The 21,858-nt window shown below is 36.1% G+C and overlaps 1 protein-coding gene across 3 annotated transcripts in view; it reads left to right on the forward strand.

The window, feature by feature from the left end:
* The window catches only part of MGAT4A (alpha-1,3-mannosyl-glycoprotein 4-beta-N-acetylglucosaminyltransferase A), a 122,516-nt gene that overhangs the window by 88,112 nt on the left and 12,546 nt on the right, over nucleotides 1-21,858 (forward strand). For all 3 annotated transcript variants that reach the window (XM_043603214.1, XM_043603216.1, XM_043603215.1), the window contains exons 7-14: nucleotides 924-1,037; nucleotides 2,650-2,725; nucleotides 11,534-11,648; nucleotides 12,718-12,848; nucleotides 15,745-15,852; nucleotides 15,976-16,169; nucleotides 20,796-20,874; nucleotides 21,490-21,556. In XM_043603214.1, coding sequence (XP_043459149.1) covers nucleotides 924-1,037; nucleotides 2,650-2,725; nucleotides 11,534-11,648; nucleotides 12,718-12,848; nucleotides 15,745-15,852; nucleotides 15,976-16,169; nucleotides 20,796-20,874; nucleotides 21,490-21,556 — 884 coding nt within the window. The remainder of the gene's footprint in view (nucleotides 1-923; nucleotides 1,038-2,649; nucleotides 2,726-11,533; nucleotides 11,649-12,717; nucleotides 12,849-15,744; nucleotides 15,853-15,975; nucleotides 16,170-20,795; nucleotides 20,875-21,489; nucleotides 21,557-21,858) is intronic.

Below are 21,858 nucleotides of genomic sequence, written 5' to 3' on the forward strand. Positions count from 1 at the left end.
GTCTCTGGGGCTTAAGCTGTGATTTTGTCAGTTCTCTTCTTCCTCAATGTATAAGAAAACCAAGCCCAGAAAAAGGTACATTTAAGCACAAAGGACATATGTGCGAAGGCAGGTAGCTGCACAAGAATTTTGTGGAGATTGGCAAAAACTAAATAAGGGAGAATGCAAATGTGAAAAAGATTACATTTGAGTTAGTAAAGCTGCTTATAAAAACCTTAGAACAGATTTTCTCAACCTTGGCACTGTTGACCTTTTGGGCTCGATAATTCTTTGTTGTGAGGAATGTTGTATGCATTGTAGGATATTTAGCGGCATCCCTGGTGTCTCCCCACTAAATGTCAGTAGTAGTACCCACAGTTAGGACAACCACATTCCTCCAGACATTGCTAAGCGTCTGCCTGGGGGACAGGATGGCCCCAGTTGAGAAATTACTACTTTAGAATGACATATAATCTATAACTCACAACTAAACCTTTCTGAAAGTGGAATAACTGGTTTTTGCATACATATATAGAGACACACAGTCAATAGTTTATTTTTTTTTTCAATTCTCTATTTTCTGTGATACCTTGATTTGATTTTTAAAAATTCTGATACTTTTTAGGAATATAATATCTGCAGTTGGCCCAGGATGTCTATGCTTCTCTAAGGATAGTAGCATTTTACACTGTTCTTAAAGCATTATTTAAAAAAAAAAAAAAAAAAAAAGCAAAAAAACCCCCACCAAAACCCTTTTGTTATTGGAAAAGTTTGCATTTTCTGGCAAGTAAAATCAATGATGAGCTACTTCACTGAAGACACTGTGATGTGACCATTACAGTATACGTTACTGATGTGTTTTATGTTAAACACAGTAAGTTGAGCATTAAGATAAATAAAATCCCACAGAACTTAAATGACTCAGCTATCCTTTCTCATGGTAGATTTTCTAAAGAAATCAGTTCTGGTTTGGTGGAAATAATATCACCTCCTGAAAGCTATTATCCTGACCTGACAAACTTAAAGGAGACATTTGGAGACTCTAAAGAAAGAGTAAGGTGAGCCTGTGTTAAGATCCCCCACCCTTGTGAGTATGATACATAATAAATGTAATCCTTATTTATTGAAATGTACCACATTTTAGGGTTGAGCTAATTTGTGAGAGCTAATGAATTTTGGTTATTTTATTGGAAATTCTGATGACAGGTTGAATTTGGTATGCTCAATAACTTGTATAACTGCTTTTCTGTGGTATAACTTTTCTTAAGAGTATTTTCAATACAATTCAGAAGCTAGTTCATATAGAAATCAAATGTTTGTATGCAAAATAAATGAGAACTGATGCAATGAAAGTGATAAAAACAATAATACTGTTCTGCAGAATTATATTGTAATAAATGTATTTAGTCAACTGGATTTATTTGTCTCTGACTCTCTCAAATTGAAGGACTTAAAACTTTCAGTGTGTTGTTATTAAAAACATTGTAATCTAAGAGACATTGACATTAGTTTTCTATAGTCAGAAAAAAAGGAAAAATACAGTTTTGGGAAGAGACTTACTGTGTTTCTTGAGTGAATTTTTCTGAAAGATACGTCCACATAGTTGGTTGTCTCTCAATAAATATAATTTTAGTTTTAAAAAATTTAGGGTTGAATTTGGTAAAAAATTTTAAGTCATCTCATTAAATTCAAAACAGTTTATAAAGTATATTCTGGAGAAGTTTACTTATTATTTAAACCTTTTATTTTTTTTAACTAGCTTTTACAACCACTTTTCTTATTCAACATTAGTCTGTTTCTGCAGGCTACCAGGAATTCACTGAAAGGACTTAATATTGTAAAACCTAATACGTTTTGGGGTTTTTAAGCATTCAGTACAGTATTTATTAATTTCCACCTGTATGCAAAGCACAGCCCTGGTCACCAAAGCAGTGATCCCCAAAGTATAATTTTTGAAGCACCAAGTTCCAGAGACATTAAAATGTTAAATTTGAAAAAAGGTCCTATGGTCAAAAAAGTTTGGAAAATATTGGACTAAAAAGTTTTTTTCTTTTTTAAGTTTATTTATTTTGAGAGAGAGAGAGAGTGCCAACACCAGTGGGGGAGGGGCAGAGAGAGAGGGAGAGAGAAAGGATACTAAGCAGGCTCCGTGCTATCAGCACAGAGCCCAATGCAGGGCTCAAACTTATGAACCTCACAGTTCATGACCCAAGCCTAAGTCAAGAGTCAGACATTTAACTGACTGAGCTACCCGGGCACCCCAAAAGTTTTTCCCAACAAATGTATTGACTATTTCAATGCCTCTAATATATTAATATGTCTCCAGAAGGAGAATATATGTGCTTCCCAAATTTACTTGACACTTGACTTCATTTTTCCTCAGGATGTCTTGAGGATTAGTGTTTGGGGGAATATGTTTTGATAAAGGCTTCATTAGAGAAAAGTGAAGTCTCTTTCATGATCCTCTACATGTGTATGTATGTGTGTGCCTGTGTCTGTGTATCTATAGGTAGATAATTTGCATACATGTATATTATATACTGTGTATATACATGTGTGTATTATAAAATATCACAACATACAATATGTACTCTAAAATATTTACACCTAATCTTATTTTGCTAAATTTGAGTCTGATTCCTAACTTATTTTTGAAAAAATTTTTTTCAGATGGAGAACAAAGCAAAACCTGGATTATTGTTTTCTAATGATGTATGCTCAGGAAAAGGGAATATATTACATTCAGGTAAGTGTGATTTTTGTTTTCCTTTCATGTTTTTCACACTTTTGAAGAAGTAGTATCAAGAGTATATGTTCATTGAAACAGGAAGTTTGGAAAGTGTAAACCCTCTAAGATGTATATGTTGATAATAATATATCAGAAAGCAGAAAGGTCTGTCATAGTCACTGATAATGTGGGCTGTGCATTTCCATTCTCCAGTTTAGCCCAACACTAGCTTTCCAGATAACGGTGTGACAGTGGGTGCATCACTCACCTCCTCTTCTCTCATCCCGCCATCTCTGCTCTCATTCTCCCTCTCTCTACTGTTAAAAAGAACTAAGGTTTAGTTACTTGGCAAAATTTAAAGAAGGATTTTTTTACAGGTTTTTTTTTTTTTTTGGTGGTCTTACAGTAGGATAGGTTTTGTTTTTGTTTTTGTTGTTTTGTTTTTTGCATGCTACAGTACATTTACATTTATATTGAAGATAAGAATAAGTTTGTTATGATGTGGGTTTTAAGTTAGCCAGATAGGCAACAACTTAAATAATTCTAGGAAGCTCTTATTTCTTCTAAATCTCCTTCTCCTTAGTGACATTACAATTGGAATTTCATTTCTTTAACCAAAGGTCTTTATTCCTTGTTCATATGCAGATACTGCACGCTATGCCTGTCATTTTTTTTTTTAGTTAAAAAGTTTATTAGATATTTCCCTGGAAGTATACTTTGATTGATGGGAGTGGTAAAAAAGGGGCTCTGGGTCCCTTAATCAGAAAGGAAATAAATGGTTTGCAACTGCTGGCATAGGTTTGGGAGGGAAGGAAAGAAGGAAAAGCCTCCTATCACCTGGGAAAGCCGACTTACTGAGGACAGACTTTGTCTCCTTTGACATTTTATCTTGGGCCACCTGTGTTCAAATGTGCATGATGAACCTTTTTCCTTGGTTCTCAGGCTGGGAAATGTAAATGATGATAGGGTCAGAATATGGCATTGTATGTAACAGTATACAAGAGTTATGAGTGTAAAACCATGGTATCCTAAAATTAGTACATTTCCTTTAAATGTCTTAGAGAAGTCTTTAATTTCAAAATAATAACTTCAAAACATTTTATTAAACATGTCTCCTATTATTGTAGTGGAAGCTTGCTGTTTGTTCTAGGGCCAATATATATTTACACTATGACCAAGAACTTTGTAGAGAGAACTTTAAAACGTGTAGTTATATTGCTTTTAAATTTTATTTTAAATTTCTCTCTAAGGAAAGAATGGAATCTTAAAGCTTTTTTTTTGGTGTGGAGTATAGGAAAAGTAAGCATTTAGGAAATTAAGGAAAGGATGTGGTTAAGAAAGAGGATAAGGAAAACTTTAAGCAGGGCATGTATATATGGTGTTATAACAACAGTAGCTGTGAACTAACATTTATTGCACACTTACACCATGTGTCATGCATTGTTCTTTACAACTTAGACTTTACACATATTAACTCATTTAATACAACTCTTTTTCACAAGAGCAAGATCATACTGTACATACTGTCTTGTAATCTGTTTTACTGTCGTTTAACATATTATAGATATCTTTACATGCCAGTAATTACAGACTGGAATAATTTTTAATCTCATTGAAATATCATTATTCAGATATCATAATGACCTTACTGTTGGTCATTTAGATTGTTCCTAACGTTTCAGTTGTGTCACAGATGAATCCAGTGAACATTCTGGAAATTACCCAATTTTCCCAAAAATCATGCCTCCAAAAAGAGGGAATAGCTTTACATTGAATTCTTGACATAATTTCATTTTACATAGAATTCTCTCAGTGAGTTCATTATAATTTGCAAAATATTGGTGGGAAGGGGCACCTGGGTAAGTCGGTTAAGCATCTGACTCTTAGTTTCAGCTCAGATCATGATCTCATGGTTTGTGAGTTGGAGCCTGCTTGGGATTCTCTCTCCTCCTCCCCCTCTTCCCCTCCCCTGTGCATGCAGGCACATTCTCCCTTTCCCTCTCTCCCAAAATAAGTAAAATAAGCTTAAAGAAAAAAAAGTACTGGTGGGGAAAACACATTAGCCTGAAAAGTCCTCAGTTTAATACTAGTTTTGAATGTTTGTGAAGGATAGAAATCACCTGGCAAAATTGGAGAAAAATTAATGTGGGGAAGGAAAGACATTCAATCCAGACTTGATAATTATCCTAGGTGTGTGACTTCATGAAATGTATTTATTTATTTTTTATTCTTTTTTTTTAAATATGAAATTTATGTCAAATTGGTTTCCATACAACACCCAGTGCTCATCCAACAGGTGCCCTCCTCAATACACATCACACACCCTCCACTCCCTCCCACCCCCCATCAACCCTCAGTTCTCAGTTTTTAAGAGTCTCTTATGTTTTGGCTCCCTCCCTCTATAACCTTTTTTTTTTTTCCTTCCCCTCCCCCATGGTCTTCTGTTAAGTTTCTCAGGATCCACGTAAGAGTGAAAACATATGGTATCTGTCTTTCTCTGTATGACTTATTTCACTTACCATAACACTCTCCAGTTCCATCCACATTGCTACAAAAGGCCATATTTCATTCTTTCTCATTGCCACGTAGTATTCCATTGTGTATATAAACCATAATTTCTTTATCCATTCATCAGTTGATGGACATTTAGGCTCTTTCCATAATTTGGCTATTGTTGAAAGTGCTGCTATGAACATTGGGGTACATGTGCCCCAATGCATCAACACTCCTGTATCCCTTGGGTAAATTCGTAGCAGTGCTAGATGTGTGACTTCATAGTTGCATATGTTGGAGTATGTCCTACCCAGGTTTTTGAGAGAGTGCTTTTAAAAAAGGCAGTAGGGCACCTGGGTGGCTCAGTTGGTTAAGCATCTGACTCCCACTCAGGTCATGATCTTGCAGTTGGTGAGTTTGAGCCCAATGTTGGGCTCGCTGCTGAAAGTATGGAGCCTGCTTCAGATCCTCTGTCCCCCTGTCTCTCTGCTCCCCCCTCACATGCTGTATCTCTCTCTCAAAAATAAATAAATATTTGGAAAAAATAAATAAATAAATAAATAAGGCAAAAGAACCAGAGGTTACTCTGTGGTCATCACAGGCATACTCCTAAAGGTGGAAAAAATGTCACCCATGCTAATGTTACGTTTTGGCTTGAAATGAAGTTTCATGTGACAGAATTATACACTTTCATAAAGTCTTGTATCACAGATGACTTGGAATTGAAGACCATGTCTTCTGGAACACTTGTTGGGTGATTCAGGTACTTCCGAGATGGCGCTGAGTAATTCTTGCTGTATCACGTAACAAGGCACATTATGTCTGGTTGCCCCACTTGTATTGATGCTGACACTAATCAGTGGGCTTGGTGGTGTCAGCCTCATCTGTCTTTATAAAGCTTCCCAGCAGCCACTCCTCTGATTTCCACATTCTTTGATTATTTTTCCCCAGATCAGTTGTTTCATTAGAGGTGCCGAGTGATAATTTTCTAATTGTGTAATTTGTAATGTTCTTATAAGTTGAGTTCATCTGTAAAGAACTTTTCCTCAACTCTTTGGTTACCTTGAAAAATAGTTCACAAAGGAAAGGCAGAATAAATGCCTATTCTTTCTCTTCATTAAATTTCAAAGGTGGTATCCTAGAAATCACCAGTGGTGGTCATTTAAAAAATATTGTTATGAACGCATGGATTTTTAAATATATTTGATTTCCCTTAGACCTTGCAGTCACTATTCATATTGAGGCTTACATTGGTACATCATAAGCTGGTGGGAATCTCTTCAAATTGGCTCTTGTAGTCCTTCAATGTAAGTCTAGTAATCTTAGATCATTTCTTTGCTGACTGGCACAAGATTTGCACATTTTCTATGGGAGATCTAGAATCAGCCATTTCGCTAAGGAGCTCTTTTCCATTTAGAAGCAAATAGTATTTAGGACCCCAATCCAGGTGCTCGAGATGCTTATTGCTATTATGGTGTCTTTGCTTCCAGGCTAAACTTTTAGCAAGGGAAAGAGTATTTTATTTTTCAGGAGAAAAATCTACAAGCTCATATTAGTATTCTCAAATCAAATGAAGATTTGGGGGTTTTTACTTGACTTTTTTGAATTTATACATGTATTTCTTTTACATTGAAAGTCTTGGTTTTTTAATCACATTATCCTAGTAATATTATTCTACAGTATAGCTGAAATACTTACAAAATAATGATACCATTGTCACTACTATTAGACTGATGAATGCAATTTAAATTTTCTTTGTGCTTCCCCCCTCCTTAGAATATATACCAATATGGATATATTGTCAAAATACTATGTTTTGAAGTAACTGGAAATAATTCTTTATACTGTATGATCATGCTGCCAAATTGATATGAAATTTGGTTTGTTTCATTTTGGATTCAGTTTTTAGCATTTTTTATCCTTTTTAGTTGTAAAAAAAATTTTCCAAAATCATAACTTACATAAGATACACAGAAGTCTCACTTTATTTATTAATTTAATTTAATTTAATTTAATTTAATTTTACTTTACTTTTGTTTTATTTATTTTATTTTATTCTATTCTATTTTCTTTATTTTGAGAGAGAAAGAGAGGAGCATGAGTTGGGGAGGGACAGAGAGAGAGAATCCCAAGCAGGCTCCACACTGTCAGTGCAGAGCCTTGAACTTACGAACTGTGAGATCATGACCTGAGCCGAGACCAAGAGTTGGATGCTTAACCAGCTGAGCCACCCAGGTGCCCCAGAAGTCTCACTTTTATCCCTGTTTCCTCCCTCTCCCATGGGTAACCACTATTAATTTTTTATTTCTTTTTATACTTTAAAAATTTTTAAGCAAAAATATTTTTTTTTCTGATACTGCATTTGCATACTATAAAAACAATATTTTGCATCTTGTTTTTTAGCCTCCCTCTGTAAACTAGTGATCACTAATGAGATGTAAGATTTTATTTATTTTCTTAAATGTTTGTTTATTTTGAGAGAGAGAGTGAGTGGGGGAGAGGCAGAGAGAGAGCAAGAGAATCCGAAGAAGGCTCCATTCTATGAGCGCAGAGCCTGATGCAGGGCTCAAACTCACAAACTGTGAGATCATGACCTGAGCTGAAGTCCAAAACTTAACCAGCTGAGCCCCCCAGGCTCCCTGAGATGTAAAATTTTTTAAAGAATGGCTCTTGCCATGACAAAACACTGATGTCAGAGAAGTACATATGTTCACTAAAAAACCTGTACATAAAGGCTTATAGCAGCTTTTTTCATAATAGCCCAAATCTAGAAACAACCCATATGTTCTTCAGCCAGTGAATGTTACACAAACTGTGTCACATCTATACCAAAGAATACTAAATAATGAAAAGAAACAAACTATTGATACACAGCACATCTAGGATCTCAGGTAATTGTGGGCACTTTAAAATTGAATCTTAAAAAGTTGCATACTGTATGATTCCATTCATTGGCATTCTTGCAATGACAAAGTTGTAGAGATGGAGAACAGACTATTGGTTACCAGATGCTGGAAGTGGGGAAGGAAGGAGGTGGCTGTGAATATAAAGGGTAGCGATAGCACAAGAATCCTCGTGATGGAACTGTCTCCCAAAAACTACATGGAACTAAATACATACACGAATATATACACAAACCTGAATGCATGTAAAACTGGTGAAATTTAATAAGGTCATCAAATTGCATCAGAGTCAGTTTATTGAGAGAGAGAGAATCCCAAGCAGGCTTGACCTGAGCCGAAACCAAGAGTCCAATGCTTAACCAACTGAACTACCCAGGTACTCCAAGTTTTTTTTATTTTTTTAAAAATTTTTTTAATGTTTATTTATTTTTGAGAGACAGAGTGTGAATGAAGGAGGGACAGAGAGAGAAAGAGACACAGAATCTGAAGCAGGCTCCAGGCCCTGAGCTGTCAGCCCAGAGCCTGACATGGGACTAGAACTCATGAACAGTGAGATCATGACCTGAGCTAAAGTCAGACACTTAACCAACTGAGCCATCCAGGTGCCCTTCCAAGAAGTTTTTTTTTAAAGTGAAGTTGCTTATATATAGAAATATATTGCATTTCTATACACTAATAACAAAGTAGCAGGAAGAGAAATTAAGAAAACAATCCTGTTTAGAGTTGCACCAAAAAGAATAAAATACCTAAGAATAAACTTTAACCAAGGAGGTGAAAGACCTGTACTCTGAAAACTACAGGACAGTGATAAAAGAAATTAAAGATAATACAAACAAACAGATATTCCATGTTCATGGAATGGAAGAATTAATATTGTTAAAATGTCCATACAACCTAAGCAATCTACAGATTCAGTGCAATCCTTATCAAAATACCAACAGCATTTTTCTCAGAACTAGAACAAATAATACTGAAATTTATATGGAACCACAAAATACCCTGAAAAGCCAAAGCAATCTGAAGAAAGAAGAACAAATCCGGAGGTTACACAGTCCTAGATTTTAAGATATACTACAAAGCTATAGTAATCAAAACAGCATGGTATAAGCCCCGAAATAGACACATAGATCAATGGAACAGAATAGAGAACCCAGAAATAAAAGCGAAGTTGTTTGATGTGAGAATGGAACAAAACAGTTTTCCTAATTTAATGTAAAAATGTAAATTTATGGGGGCGCCTGGGTGGCTCAGTTGGCTAAGCGTCCAACTTCAGCTCAGGTCATGATCTCACAGTTTGTGAGTTCGAGCCCCACCTCGGGCTCTGTGGCGACAGCTCAGAGCCTGAAGCCTGCTTTGGATTCTGTGTCTTATTCTCTCTCTGCCCCTCCTCACTTGTGCTTTGTCTCTCTCCGTCTCTCAAAAATAAATAAACGTAAAAAAAAATTTTTTTTTCAACATTTATTTATTTTTGGGACAGAGAGAGACAGAGCATGAACGGGGGAGGGGCAGAGAGAGAGGGAGACACAGAATCGGAAACAGGCTGCAGGCTCCGAGCCATCAGCCCAGAGCCTGACGCGGGGCTCGAACTCCCGGACCGCGAGATCGTGACCTGGCTGAAGTCGGACGCTTAACCGACTGCGCCACCCAGGCGCCCCAAAAAAATTTTTTTTAAATGTGAATTTGTGTATGGTAACCAAAATTAGTGTATTGAATTTCAAATAGGCATTTGACTATTTCATCAACATCTCTGTGCATTTAAATAGCTTGTTTTTGAATTTACTTATTAGAATAATTTGGAATTGCCTGATGTTAGGGATCATCTTTCCTTGGGGTATAGATAGTATTTAGATGTGAGTGTAGGCACCTCTTTTTTTCAGAAAGCAAGGTTAGGTGCCAGTATAGCTCTGTGCTTTGTCTGGTTTTCCCTCCAGCTTCCCTGAAGCATAAAACATGCCTTGCCTGTTCACTGATGTATTATTCCCTGGGTTTAGTATCGTGTCTGGAACACAATAGAAGCTCAATAAATATTTGGTGAGTCATTATCATGTCTTTCCAAGTACTCCTACTGTTTCTTCACAGATAGGAAGAAGAAAGCTTGTAGGACTTAAATACCTGAAAAATATAAATACTAAAATAAGTGAAAATTGCTTGGCAGGTAACTGGAAGTGATAATGTGACATTAAGAAAAGGAAAAAAAAAATTTTCAAGGTCATTAAAATCATCTTGTGACTTAAAATTTTTATGAGAGGAGATTCTGGGGAGGAAGTCTTTGCATATGCTTGTGATTCTTGATCCTTTGTCAACTCCCAGTTGAATTGGTAAAAATCCCAAGTGTGAATAACACATGGGCCAACTGTGTGGAATTAACTGGCACTCTGAATTGCTACAGCTTCTTAAGTATTTTGAAAATAACTTTTAAAATACAAAAAGTGAGGGGCACCTGGGTGGCTGGTCAGTTAAGCGTCCAACTCTGGATTTTGGCTCAGTTCATGATCTAACGGTTTGTGGGATCGAGCCCCAAGCTGTTAGTGAAGAGCCTGTTTGAGATTCTCTCTCCCTCTCTCTCTCTGCTCCTACCCCACTTGTATGTTCTTTCTCTCTCTGTCTCTCAAAATAAATAAACAAACATTAAAAAAAATACAAGAAGCGAGCTTTCAGGAATCTATCCTACAGAAATGAAAAGCAGTAATATGTAAATATAAGCAAATTTATTACATCATTGTTTGCATTGGCAAAAAAATGAGAAATAAGCTAGATGTGTGTCTATGATCAGGAAAGAGTTGAATGAATTGTTTCACATTGATAACATGGAATATTATGCACTTAGTAAATATCAACCTGGAAAGATATTCATGATATATTAAGAGACAAAAGACAGTGTGATGATATGATCCCTTATTATAAAAACGTACATGTGGATGGGCAAGTGCATGTGGACCTTTTTGTGCTGTGTGTCCATATAAGAGGTAGCAAATAGATGCACACCCAACTTTTAACATTGGTTACCTCAACTAGCAGGGTGGAGGGCAGAGAAGGAAAGCTGCTGGCTTTTTCTTTGACCTCGAACAAGTATTACATAAAAATTTAAAAAAAAAATTAAAGGCTCACAAAAATTCTTCTCCTTTGAAAAGTAAAAAAGGATAGTGTGAAGTCATGTTGGGTGCTCAGAAAGGACCAGAAAAGAGTAATTCGTGGAGTGGTGCTGTGATCTCCCATAGTAACGGAGTGGTTTAGGTGACTTTCTATGTGTGCCTCTTCCATTTTATTTTCCTCGTTTTCTTTTAATAAAATTTATTTTTATATTTTCATCATTTTTGACCATTGTTTTCTTGATTTGTGTTTAAAAGTATGCTTGAGTTTTCTTATAATAAAGAATGTCCTTTAAACCTTTCCATCTCTTTGATTTATTAATCTGATCAACTTTCTTTAGCTTGAAGATGATATTATTGTCAAACAGAATTACTTTAACACTATAAAAAATTTTGCACTTCAACTTTCTTCTGAGGAATGGATGATACTAGAATTCTCCCAGCTGGGCTTCATTGGTAAGAAGTGTCAGATTTATCTACTTTTCAGAAATAACTGTGACTTTTGTAATGGTAAACTAATTTCTTTTACCTTCAAACTGTCTTTTTTTCTCTGGAAATAGATTGCTTTTGAGGAAATTTAATTTAGGTAAACTTCCATGTATAAAGTGATGAAAATCAACCCAAAATAGTATTTGGGTACTTTTAAGGTTGTAATATTTGCTGTGGAGTTCTCCAGGCAGCCCTTCTGGCTTCTTGTGTACACACGTAAAGCCAGCCATGGTCCTGAGCATGTCTGATTTCTTCTCTGACACCTCCAGCTCCCTGTTTATGGCCCAGTGCTTTTGCAGCATTGGGGTTCTTTTAAAAAGAATGCCACACTAAATGTTTTCTAGTATGAATACCTAGTATTTGATGTAGTACTTGACAGTGATTCATTCATAATCATTTGTTACTTTCATAGACAAGGTTCTCATTGAAAAATTTTTTCTCACTAAAGTTCATAAATTATACAATTAAAATATATTTAAAGTTGAAGAATTTCAGGAAGTTTACAGGTTTTAAGAAACAGGATAAAATTTCACTTCTTGTAGTACTTTAAATATTAGAGGCTAGGCCTTTGACCTTGTTGATCATTTATGTCAAAACTTAAGAGTCAGAAACATCTTTGTGAAGGTTTCAGTGAAGGCAGAATTGGAATGCCTTGTTTTTTGCATTTATTTATTAGGTTAAATGTTTTGTTTGTTTGTTTTTTACCTAAACCTAAAAGATCCTAAAGTTCCTTTTTTTCTAATGGGAAGAATGTTAATAAGACACAAAGGAAAAATCTCTGACTTGCTTCTTGAGCCAGTAGTTGTATGATAGATTTTGTGATGGAGAAAGTCAGGAGTTTCGTAGTTGTGTGACAACCCAGAAATGTTTAGCTAAAGCAAGTTTGTTTGCTTTTGATAAGACAAGTAGTGAAATTATTCAGAATGATTTGTATTTGAGAGCACAAGCTTTATTTGTTGTATAGATTTCATTTATTTAAGCCATTTTGTTGCTTGGTTTCTTTATGAAAGCTATTGACTGAGAATGTTTTTTTCAGGTAAAATGTTTCAAGCACCAGACCTCACTCTGATTGTGGAATTCATATTTATGTTCTACAAGGAGAAACCCATTGATTGGCTCTTGGACCATATACTCTGGGTGAAAGTCTGCAACCCTGAGAAAGATGCAGTAAGTTAATTTCTTATGAGGGTGGATGTAGGAGTGCTGACCACACGGCCTCCATCTTTGGCCCATCATTGTGTTCACGTTCACTCTATCACCTCTCTTGGGGCTACATGTTCAAGGCCCCATGGTGATTAATATACATAGGTTAGAAGTGCCGGCTAAGGCTGGGCTGACGAGAGGCTTGTTTTGGCTTCACATGTATCTCTTAGAGATAATACAGTCTTTCCCCTTCCTCATGCACAGGTACCACATGAGGCACAGGTACCTCATGCACAGGTACCACAAGATCTACTTAAAGGTGAGCTGTCAATTAGTGCATGTACACCTGTTGACCTCCCTACATGGCCCTTGCTCACTCCAATGTGTCCTCTCACAGTAAAATCTGTGGACTAAGGTCCAGACTTTGCAGAGAAAAACTGCACAGTTGGATCATCATCCCAGTCAGTTCCTCCCCGACGTCAGTTACCTTGAATAAAATTCTGTGCTTTCTCAGTTCGAGGGACACTTTACTGTCCCTCTCCTGCCTTCTAACCGTGGAAGAGTCTTCTGTATCCCGTGAAAGGGACTTTCAGGGAGCCAGAATTTATAAATGAACAGTTAAAGAGCTGAATGAAGTGTTTTCACTTAACATTTGAAGTGCTTGCTTGCTTTCTTGAACTGACAAAAAGTTCCTAAATTAGAGGGATTTTTAAATAACAGTGGAAAACCCTGGAAATCAGTGAAGTCCACCCTTCTTTAAATTGCTGATAAATGTTAGTAAGTGTCTTTAGGCTTTGTTATTTGGTTACTGTTGGCTATAGATGTTCTCATAGCTGTCCCAGGGGTATTGTTTCAGCTTTCTTCATACTCTCTGTCATTGTTCCTTTTTCAAACGCTTGGGGGACAGTATCAGACCCCAATACATCTGTAAATAAGGAATAAAATAGAAGTAATATTTTATACCAAAAAAATAGCAAGGAAAAAAAGTACCTTTTAGTGTATTACTTGCAAGAAACCAGTGTTCATATTAATATGCTGACCTTTGGGATTATGGTAGGTAAGTAACTGAACGATTTTTGCTTTGATTATTCAAATATGTTATTTCCATAGAGATCTTATTGTAAAAAGTAATTAGATACGTTTTCTTTGTCCAATTTGAATTGTACCACTGGAAAAAAAATAAATATTTATTTGCTGTAATCATAAATGTGAATACACATTCTCAGAAATAAGTCAATTTTGACATGTAATAACAGGAAATATTTATTATGGGCATGTGTCTTCATAGGGATGACTTAGCATTCATTCTAACAAACATTTAATTTGACTTCATGACCGTATTATATTCTCTAAAATAGTTTAATCATTCTACCTGCCAGTGAGTTTTTAGGACACTGTCTTGTGTTTATAAGCCATTCTCTCTCTCTGTCTCTCTCTCTGTCTCTGTCTCTCTCTCTCTCTCTCTCTCTCTCTCTCTCTTTTAATCACTTTTTTAGAGCAAATCATAGAGTATAGCCAAATAGCAAAGTACCTGCTTTCCAACAGTGATTACATATAAATTGATTTGAACAATTTGTTTTTATGATGTAAGTCCTGACCTGTATTTTCTTTGTACTTCACAGGAATTTGTATTGTAGGACACAAATAAAATCATATGATCTTTATACTTCTGCAGTATACTTGCATTTAATTGGTCCTGTGCAGTTTTATCTAATATATGGTTGGGTTCTAAAATGAGCCTGTGAGGTGAAAATCTCCAATAGTAAAATTTAAAATCATCTATAAATTTTAGCACACAGCCCTGTGGAGAATTTTATCTATTCTGTCACTCCTTCTTAGGCCATGTTTTTCTGTGGCCCATAATTCTTCAGTTGCTTCCTCTAGAATGTCAGGGAAACTGTCACCGCAAACTTGCTGGCCTCCAGCACAATATCTCTCTGACAGTGGTTTGGGAAACCCCACAGAGCATTCTTTCACAGGCACTTTGTTCAGGCACACGTGGGCTCAGTCTCAGGCACTGTTCTTTTCTTCTTCCTCTCTGTCCTGCACCTTCCCTCCTTCTACCCCTTGCTCTTCTCCTATCCTCAACCCTTCCCTTTCCTTTTCACTTGAGTAGTTGAATTTTTGTAAATAAAATGTTATAGTACCTCTGTTCTAGTGTTAGTAGTAATAGTAATGAAGTAAAACCTTTTGAGAAAAATGCAGCATTTTAATACCCAGTAAATTATTACAGGCCTTTTGTCCAGCTCTTGGTTTTGGCTCAGGTCATGATCTCATGGTTTGGTGGGATTGAGCCCCATTTCAGGCTCCATACTGGCAGCACAGAGTCTGCTTAAGATTCTGTCTCTCCCCCTCTCTCTGCCCTTCCCCTGCTTGCTCTCTCTCTCTCAAAATAAATAAACTTAAAAAAAAGTCAAATCTACATTGATATATCTTGAAATATGGTTAGAATTAAATCCTTAACTCTTCTCTTAGATGTACTTATTTTAAATTTCCATATTATATCCGTTTATCAAGTAGGTAGCAAATCTATTAATATCTTAAAGAGGACCCTTAAAAAATATGACTTGGAATTATGAGATGAAGTTGGATTTTCTTTTCAATATTCCTTTTTTTATTTTTTTTTTAAGTGTTAATTAGTTTTGAGAGAAAGACAGAGCGCGAGCAGGGGGAGGGGCAGAGAGAGAGACACAGAATCCGAAGCAGGCTCCAGTCTCTGAGCTGTCAGCACAGAGCCCGACACGGGGCTTGAACCCATGAACCATGAGATCATGACCTGAGCCAAAGTTGGACGCTTAACTGACTGAGCCACCCAGGCTCCTCTTTCTTTTGAATATTCTTTAAAAGGGCTTCTGGTTTTTCTGATAAGGACAAGATTTCACTTTGCATTGTGACACTTTTTTTTTTTTTTTAAATTTAGAAACATTGTGATAGACAGAAAGCCAATCTACGAATTCGCTTCAGACCTTCCCTTTTCCAACATGTTGGTCTGCATTCTTCTCTATCAGGAAAAATTCAGAAACTCACGGTTGGTGATTTAATTTTATTTTTCTCATGCACATACAGTTTGTTATTTAGGGTACAGTTATTGTTCTTCTTAAGTATAAATAATGTATAAGTTGTTTAATAGCATACATGTCTCTCCTCCTAGGATAAAGATTACATGAAACCATTACTTCTTAAGATCCATGTAAACCCACCTGCAGAGATATCTACTTCTTTGAAGGTGTACCAAGGACATACACTGGAGAAAACTTACATGGGGGAAGATTTCTTCTGGGCTATAACCCCAATAGCCGGAGACTACATCTTATTCAAATTTGATAAGCCAGTCAATGTAGAAAGGTTGGTGACTGTTAAAAATCTCTTTGGTCTTATAGTTTTACACGTCTTAAGATGTGTGATTTATGATGGCTTTTTTGTGTGTATAATAGCCGTGAGGAGGTAGTGAGTCTCAAATGTTAGGTTATAAAATATATTTCCTACAATTTAGTAATCAAATGGGTGTGTTGTTTTCAGATATAATATCAGCCTTTAGTGTGTTTATTAAATTCTGTTGGTATTTATGAACATTTATTTAGTATAGTTTTTTTAAATTACTTTTATGTGGAACTCTCAAAATATAAAGTTAGTTTTCATGTCCTTATTATTGGCTATCCCTTAGGATTTAACTGAGAGCTAGTCAGTTACCTAGCAGTTTGGCTGAAATGATAAATTTGACAGACTGTGACTATCCCTGGTCAGTGGTTTTACAGATGCTGGATTACTTTTAGACGACCATGGTAACCCTTTTGTGTTTTTCAGAATTTATGTTCATTTCGCAAAATTTAGGACTCTTTTCTCCCTGTTTTTTAATAGTGATGATTCCTTCTACCTCTCCTCAGCTTTGGGTGTGTTCTCTAGATAGTCTATGATACATTTAAATGTAATCCCCTAAAACTAATTCTGTAGTTATGTTACATGTTCTCACATGAGGGCCATCCAGTTTTTAGAACCCGCCAAAAATCATCTAGGATAATTCTATTTAAGGTGGTCAGAAACAGTGCATAGTTATAATGTTATTAATTTTATTTTGTTACTCTAAACTGATTCTAAAGAGGAATTTAAATGTATAAAACTGTATCTGGCAATGGACTATCACTGGGAAAATACTTCCGAGTAATTCTTCGCATTTATGAGCATATAGTATTTTTGTTGTTAGTTAATGTTCATTTTCATAGTATATAGTGTGATACTTAGTACTTTGAGGTAGTGTTTACCATACTTAAAAGAGTCATAAATATCTGATGAGGTTTTAATATCTAAAATACATATAGAACTTCTATAACTCACCACCAAAACAATAAACAATTTGATGAAAAAATACATGGAGGATCTAAAGAGACATTTTCCTATTACATACAGATGATGTACGGATACCCAGCAGATGCACGTAAAGAAACTCACATCAGTAATCATCAGGGAAATGCAAGTCAAAACAATGGGATATCACCTCATACCAGTTAGAATGGCTAAAAGCAAAATGACAAGAAATAACAAGTGTTGATGAGGATGTGGAGAAAAGGGAACTCTTGTGCACTGTTGGAGGGAATGCTGACTGGTCCAGCCACTGTGGAAAACAGTATGGGGGTTACCCCCAAAATTAAAAATAGAAATACACTACGATCCAATAATGCCACTGCTGGGTATTTACCCAAAGAAAAGGAAAATGCTAACTCGAAAAGATAAATGCACCCCTCTGTTTGCAGCATTATTTACAATATCCAAGATATGGAAACAACCCAAGTGTCCATCAGTAGACAAATGAATAAGGAAAATGTGGTGTATATATATATACACAAAAGAACATTACATACCCACATAAAGAATGAGGTCTTATTAGTGACAACATGGATGGACCTAGAGGGTTATTATGCTAAGTGAAATAAGTTAGACTGAGAAAAACAAATACCATTTAATTCTGAAGGAAACAAACAAAAACCCACAAATAAACAAAAAGAATCAGACCTTTAAATACAGAAAACAAACCAGTTGCCAGAGGAGAGAAGGTGGGGGGGATAGGCAAAATGGTGAAGGAGAGTAGGAGATACAGGCTTCTAGTTATGGAATGAATAAGTCACTGGAATAAAAGGCACAGCATTAGAAATATAGTCTGCGATACTGTAATATTGTGATATGGTGTGGTGACAAGTGGTAGCTACATTTGTGGTGAGCACAGCATAACATAGGTTGAATCACTATGTTGTACACCGGAAACTAATGTAACATTGTATTTCGACTGTACTCAAAAAATTTTGAAGCAGAGTCATCATAGAATTAGAAACAATTTTCTTTCATCTCGTAAGGAAGAGTAGTCTTAAACCATATCTGTTGGTTTGTTTTTAGCAAATTAAAATAGTGCCAGCAAAGAATCTGCTAAAGAACTCATATGGGACATCACATTTCTTTTATTTTTTTTTAACGTTTATTTATTTTTGAGAGACAGAGAGCAAGAGAGAGAGAGCACGAAGCAGGGCAGGGGCAGAGAGAGAGGGAGACACAGAATCTGAAGCAGGCTCCAGGCTCTGAGCTGTCAGCACGGAGCCCTATGTGGAGCTCAAACCCATGAACCGCAAGATGGTGATCTGGGCCGAAGTCGGACGCTTAACCACCTCAGCCACCCAGGTGCCCCTGGAGGTCACATTTCATAACAAATATATTTTCAGTAAACCTCTGTAAAGTAATATTTACTTGCCCCTATTGAGAATACATTTATAGTAAAACGCAATTTTATTTTTAATTTTTAATGTTTATTTTTGAGAGAGAGAGAGAGAGACAGAATGTGAGCTGGGAAGGGACAGAGAGAGGGAGACACAGAATCTGAAGCAGGCTCCAGGCCCTGAGCTGTCAGCACAGAGCTCAACGCAGGGCTCAAACTCACAAGCCGCGAGATCATGACCTGAGCTGAAGTCGGACGCTTAACCTACTGAGCCACCCAGGTGCCCCGATAGTAAAACACAATTCTTTTAAAATCAGAGTATGTATGAATTTTCTTGGAGTTCTTGGAGAGACCCACCCTTCCTAGAATAGAGAAAAGGAATCACTTTTCAACTTGCATAATAACTTGTTTGCTGAGAAGGGGAGAAGCAGAAGTTGTATTTGTCAGTACATAAATGAAGTGTTAGGAACAGTATTTTCTGACTGTATAACATATGTTTCGATTATGTAAAAATTTTAAAATATGAAAAATGAGAAAAACACAGCCTCAGCACCACCATTGTGACCTTTTGGCACATTTTTTCTTGGTAATTCTGTGCACTTTTTACTTTGAAAACCATCATGATCTGTATATTATTTGTGTCTTATATTTGCAATTATCCTGTCATAAGTGATTCGTAAACATTTTAATGCTTGCACAGTATCCCATTGTGTGGCTGTACCATCATTTACTTCTTCTAATGTTAAACGTTGCAGATGGTATTGAGTTTTTCACTATAAGCTATCACATAGTGAACACCTCTGAATCAGTCTATCTAAACTGTAAGTTCTGCCCATCCCTCTTTTCTTAGTGGCTTCCCCAGTCCCATATTGTTGTACCTATAGATGAAATAATGAGTGGCCCATAGCTATAGGAAGCAGCATTCCAAATCAAAGATGTCTTTTAAAAAAAGAGTGTCTCTTATCTGGAAATGTTGGAATTATTTTTTGTTGTACCTTAGAGGGAGCTAATCTTAGAGGGTGCCCTACCCTGTGTAACATTTGAAAATCACGTTTCATCACAGGTGATTTTTTTGCCCACAAATAACATATTATATCATAGCCAGACTATAACTGTTCCCTGCTGGGTATTTTTTTTTTAATTTTTTTTTCAACGTTTATTTATTTTTGGGACAGAGAGAGACAGAGCATGAATGGGGGAGGGGCAGAGAGAGAGGGAGACACAGAATCGGAAACAGGCTCCAGGCTCTGAGCCATCAGCCCAGAGCCTGACGCGGGGCTCGAACTCCCGGACTGCGAGATCGTGACCTGGCTGAAGTCGGACGCTTAACCGACTGCGCCACCCAGGCGCTCCCCTGCTGGGTATTTTTAATATGCAAAGCACTTTGTCAGCCTCTCATCAACTCCTTGCTATAGTCATGTGAGCTATGTAGGACTCTCTGCACTGTATAGAGGAAACTCAGGCTCAGAAAGCTAATATAACTTTCTAAAGGTGAAAATTCTATTAAGTGAGAGTCCTAGAATTTGGATCCAGGTCTTTCTGACTCTAAGTATAAACTTGTAACCATTTAACTTAGCTAAACTTAAGTTTTAGATTTAGATTTAGATTTAGATATGCTTTGTATGCCCTGTCTGGTTTTACCACCCCCCACCCATACTTACATATCCACATGAATTTTCAGGATATCAGAACCTGAGGATATTATTCTCATACCCAGAGAGGATTTTAGATTTATCATAGTCATTATTCAAATGTTTGTTCATACTGATAAGTGGAATTATTCAGATATTTAGAATTGGTTACTTTGCTTACAGGCTACTATTTGTATTGGATAAAGCTAGTCTTTGAACTTACCATGGATCATGGCTGTCCTGGTGAAAGTTTTCTCTGATGCAAGATACAGTAATATTATATAGGCACTGCAGCTTTGATTAATCTTCTTGAGAGGTTTATGTATGTAAAGGAGTATAAACAGCAACATAAAACTGTCCTTTAAAAAAAAACCTGTTAAATACATTATTATGCTAAGCAATACACATGACCCTTCTAAAGAAAGGAATTAGCACATCACCGAAATGTTGAGTCTTTAAGTTTTGAAGCTTCCAGCAACTATTCGGAGTACATAATAATGTGCCCTTGCGCCAAGTTCTGGTGCTGTCAGCTTTGTGGTCAGAGTCCTGTTGATAAAGCTTACTCAGAGGTAAGAGCATTTTCTTAAATCTTCGTAAAGTCTACTCTGACTCATATTTTTATTTTTATGTTTTTATTTTCAGTTATTTGTTCCATAGTGGCAATCAAGAACATCCAGGAGATATTCTCCTAAACACAACTGTGGAAGTTTTGCCTCTTAAGGTATGCCTCTTTTCCCCCTGATTTTTCTTAAGAACTGAGATCAGTAGTAGACTTATCTTGAGGTTATTCTTGATTAGAAGATGAGGGAAAATTTTCATGATTGTAGGACCTCAGTGGCAAGCAACATTAGTATATTGTCCTTTTTGCCTTATTCATAGAAAAAGCCTTCATTTTGTTTCCTGTTGGAAAATAACTTGGACGTTCCTACCAGGAAAATAAATGAATCATCATTTTACTCTAATGTTTATATTTTGAGTCCCAAAATACCATGTGGTTTTAATGCCTGTTGATTAATACATAAAATTAATTTATTGGTCTTTAAGGAGTGCTTAGATTCTTTCGAGTTAACACAGTTCCATGTATTTTTAATAAAAAATAGTGCCCTATTAAATTGGTTTAAATTTAAAATTTAAATTTTTTAGCCACTAGTATATACAAATTCAGATAGTTAAAAGAATACTTGTATTGTTAGGCTTTTTAAAGTTCAAGACTCATGACATTTTCCCTTTTTTAAAGATAACTGTGCCACACATGCCACTTTTCTATTAAGCTAAATTAGCTCTGTTTTAAATAGAAGTAATCATTTGTAAAATTAATGTTTTTGTTCTGTTTTAGAGTGAAGGTTTGGAAATAAGCAAAGAAACCAAAGACAAACGATTAGAAGATGGTTATTTCAGAATAGGTAATACCTCCTACTTTAAACTGGTAAATTGTTTTTGACTTGTCTGGACTTAATCCTAAAGTAATTTTAAACTCTTGTCAGATGTTAAGCAGCTTTAGGGTTACAATTACCAACGTCCTCCAAGTTGTATTCTCATGTTTTAGTACATACTTTTATTATCTTGACCCACCCAGAGTTTCCGATCAAAGGTTCATTTGCTGGTTCCTCTTTCTTTCTCCACCCGCTGTTTCATTGTTGATTCTCACTGATAATCTGCCTTCTGCTGCCTTCCACAGTCTCTTACTGGGTGACCTTCGCCATTT

Source organism: Prionailurus bengalensis, chromosome A3 (genome assembly GCF_016509475.1).
Source record: "Prionailurus bengalensis isolate Pbe53 chromosome A3, Fcat_Pben_1.1_paternal_pri, whole genome shotgun sequence".
In the NCBI taxonomy this organism is placed as follows: Eukaryota; Metazoa; Chordata; class Mammalia; order Carnivora; family Felidae; genus Prionailurus; species Prionailurus bengalensis.